Source organism: Aegilops tauschii, chromosome 7, assembly GCF_002575655.3.
Source record: "Aegilops tauschii subsp. strangulata cultivar AL8/78 chromosome 7, Aet v6.0, whole genome shotgun sequence".
Classification (NCBI taxonomy): Eukaryota; Viridiplantae; Streptophyta; class Magnoliopsida; order Poales; family Poaceae; genus Aegilops; species Aegilops tauschii.
In genome coordinates this window covers 516,991,693-516,994,102 of record NC_053041.3, presented here as the reverse complement: position 1 = coordinate 516,994,102, position 2,410 = coordinate 516,991,693, and the positions used below count along the sequence as shown (strand labels likewise).

The window sequence follows — 2,410 nt, the reverse complement described above, 5'->3', positions numbered from 1 at the left end:
TTGCGAGTTCCAGGATCTGTTGCAGGAGGTCGATTGCAATCACAAAAAGGAGAGGCGAAAGCGGGTCGCCTTGGCGGAGGCCCTGGCCATGTACAATCGTCGGCCCAACCACCCCATTCAAAAGGATCCGTGAAGAGGAAGTGCAGAGAAGTGCGACGATCCAATTCCGGACCTTGCTTGGGAACCCCTTTTTTTGGAGAAGCTCGAGAATAAACTCCCACTTGACCGAATCGAAGGCCTTCCGGATGTCCAACTTGAATAGGAGTGCGGGAGTTTTGCACCTGTGCAGTCGTCTCGCAAAATTCCGGACGTACATGAAATTATCATGAATACTTCTCCTCTTGATAAAGGCACTCTGGGCGTTGGAAACAAGGACATTCATGTGCGGACTTAGCCGAATGGAGAGCACCTTCGCAATAATCTTAGCAATTGCATGGATGAGGCTAATGGGTCGGTAGTCGGAGACGCCTTCCGCACCCTCCTTCTTGGGTAACATGATCACGTTGGCGGAGTTGAGCCAGTGAAGGTTTGATGTGTGGAGGGAGTCAAATAGATGAATGACCCTCAGGATGTCCCCTTTTATGATGTCCCAACACTTCTTGAAAAACATGCCGTGAATCCATTCGGCCCAGGTGCCTTGTCACTAGGCATCTCATTAATGGCATTTCTGACCTCCTCCTCTGTGATGGCCGCCCCCAACTCGTGCAGATCACGCGACCCAATGTTTGGCACTTTCCATACTTCGTGGGTGCAACATCAACAAATTCGCTCGGTGTGCGATCCGAATTGACATATAATGACCGTAGTTAGCAGGCAATGGCCAACTGAGAATGTTTGTTTCTCTTTTCTGTAGATATCTCAATATTCACACAATGTTAAGCTCGTCCCAATTGAAGTCCTTGGTGCTTGTGTCTCCCCTTCCCATGACCTCAGAGAAGTGCTCATGAAGGATTTTCTCCTTCGCCTCGTGCTCGGTCACCCAACCATGCTCGTGCTTTATCCGATGGATGTGGTTCTTTCGTCTTCGCGCTTTTATGCGACGGTGAAAAAACTTGGTGTTTGCGTCTCCCTCCCTCAGGTTGGCCACTCTGGCACATTGCTTCTTTCGGGCCCTCTCAAGAACTGCCAGGCTTACAACTCGTTTCTTCAGTCTAGCACGCAAGTCTAGCTCCTCAAGGGATAATGGCCGATTTTCTTGAGCCATGTCAAGCTGTAGAATGACCAGGAGGGCCGCATGAAGGTGGATCTTTGCCTTGGAGAAAAGCCTCCTGCTCCATTCGGTGAGACGGGTGGCTGTCTTCTTTAGTTTATGGAACAACAGCTGATACGGTTCCGAGTGCTCACAATGCTCATTCCAAGCTTTGAGGACAACATCATTGAATCCAGGCATGGAGGCCCAGAAGTTCTCAAACCTGAAGGTTCTAGGCCTCCGAGGCCCCCTCGCATCGGCAAGCAAGAGCGGACAGTGGTCGGACAGTGATGATGAGAGAGCATGCAAGACGTGGTTGTTGAAGGTTGTGTCCCAGTCCGCGTTGCAGAAGAACGAATCAAGTTTGCAGAGAGTAGGGCTCGCTCTCTCATTGCTCCAAGTGAATCTTCGATTCTGCAGATGAATTACTCTGAGTTCGCAAGCTTGTAGGGCATTCCGGAAGTAGGTGATACGACTTCTATTAATGTTTCTGTTGTTTTTGTCCCTTGCCCGATATATTTGGTTGAAATCGCCAGAAGCGAGCCATGCCACTCCTGCCGGCGGCTTTTGACTAGCAAGCTCATCAAAGAAAGCGTCTTTGCGTGCATAATCAGTGGGGCCATACACCGATGTGAGCTTGAAAATCAACTCTGTTTCTCTAATCCGCACCATTGCCGAAATACAGTAGCTGGTGTAGGTGATATTCGTCAGCTCAACCAGGTGATCATCCCACAAAATAAGGATGCCACCTCTGGTCCCCTCTGCTGGTCGCTGCGCGAAACTACGAAGTCTGTTGCCCCCAAGAAATGCGGCCGTGAATTGGTCGACGATGGTCAGCTTCGTCTCCTGGAGACAAACGATGTGGCACGACGAAGACGCGATCGTTGCGCTCACAGTGGCCCTACGGTTTGGACAGTTGAGGCCGCGGACGTTCCAGCTTAGTGTGTTGATGGCTTGTTCAGTCATTTGGAAACATGCATAACCCTATAATTTGCCCAGGAGAGAACAGACAGCCTTGTAGCAATCAGACTGGTTCTACACCAGCCCATGGAACACAAATAGTTCAAGCATAACAACCTGATACATGGCCAGCGGCTAGCCATGGGTAGACTCCGCCACACCCCCGCATTACATAACAGTGGTTGCACTATCATCTTAAACTAGCTACCCTACAACCATCCAGGGGCTGCTCAAATGGCGTCCTGGCCATTGTCCACATCC

The 2,410-nt window shown here is 50.4% G+C and overlaps 1 protein-coding gene across 1 annotated transcript; it reads right to left on the bottom strand.

Annotated features, from left to right (window-relative positions):
- Nucleotides 1-865: 865 nt before the first annotated feature.
- LOC141027325 (uncharacterized) lies at nt 866-2,155 on the bottom strand. The gene has a single exon (XM_073504329.1). The coding sequence runs from the start codon at nt 2,153-2,155 to the stop codon at nt 866-868; it is 1,290 nt and encodes a 429-aa protein (XP_073360430.1).
- Between the last annotated feature and the right edge of the window lie 255 nt (nt 2,156-2,410).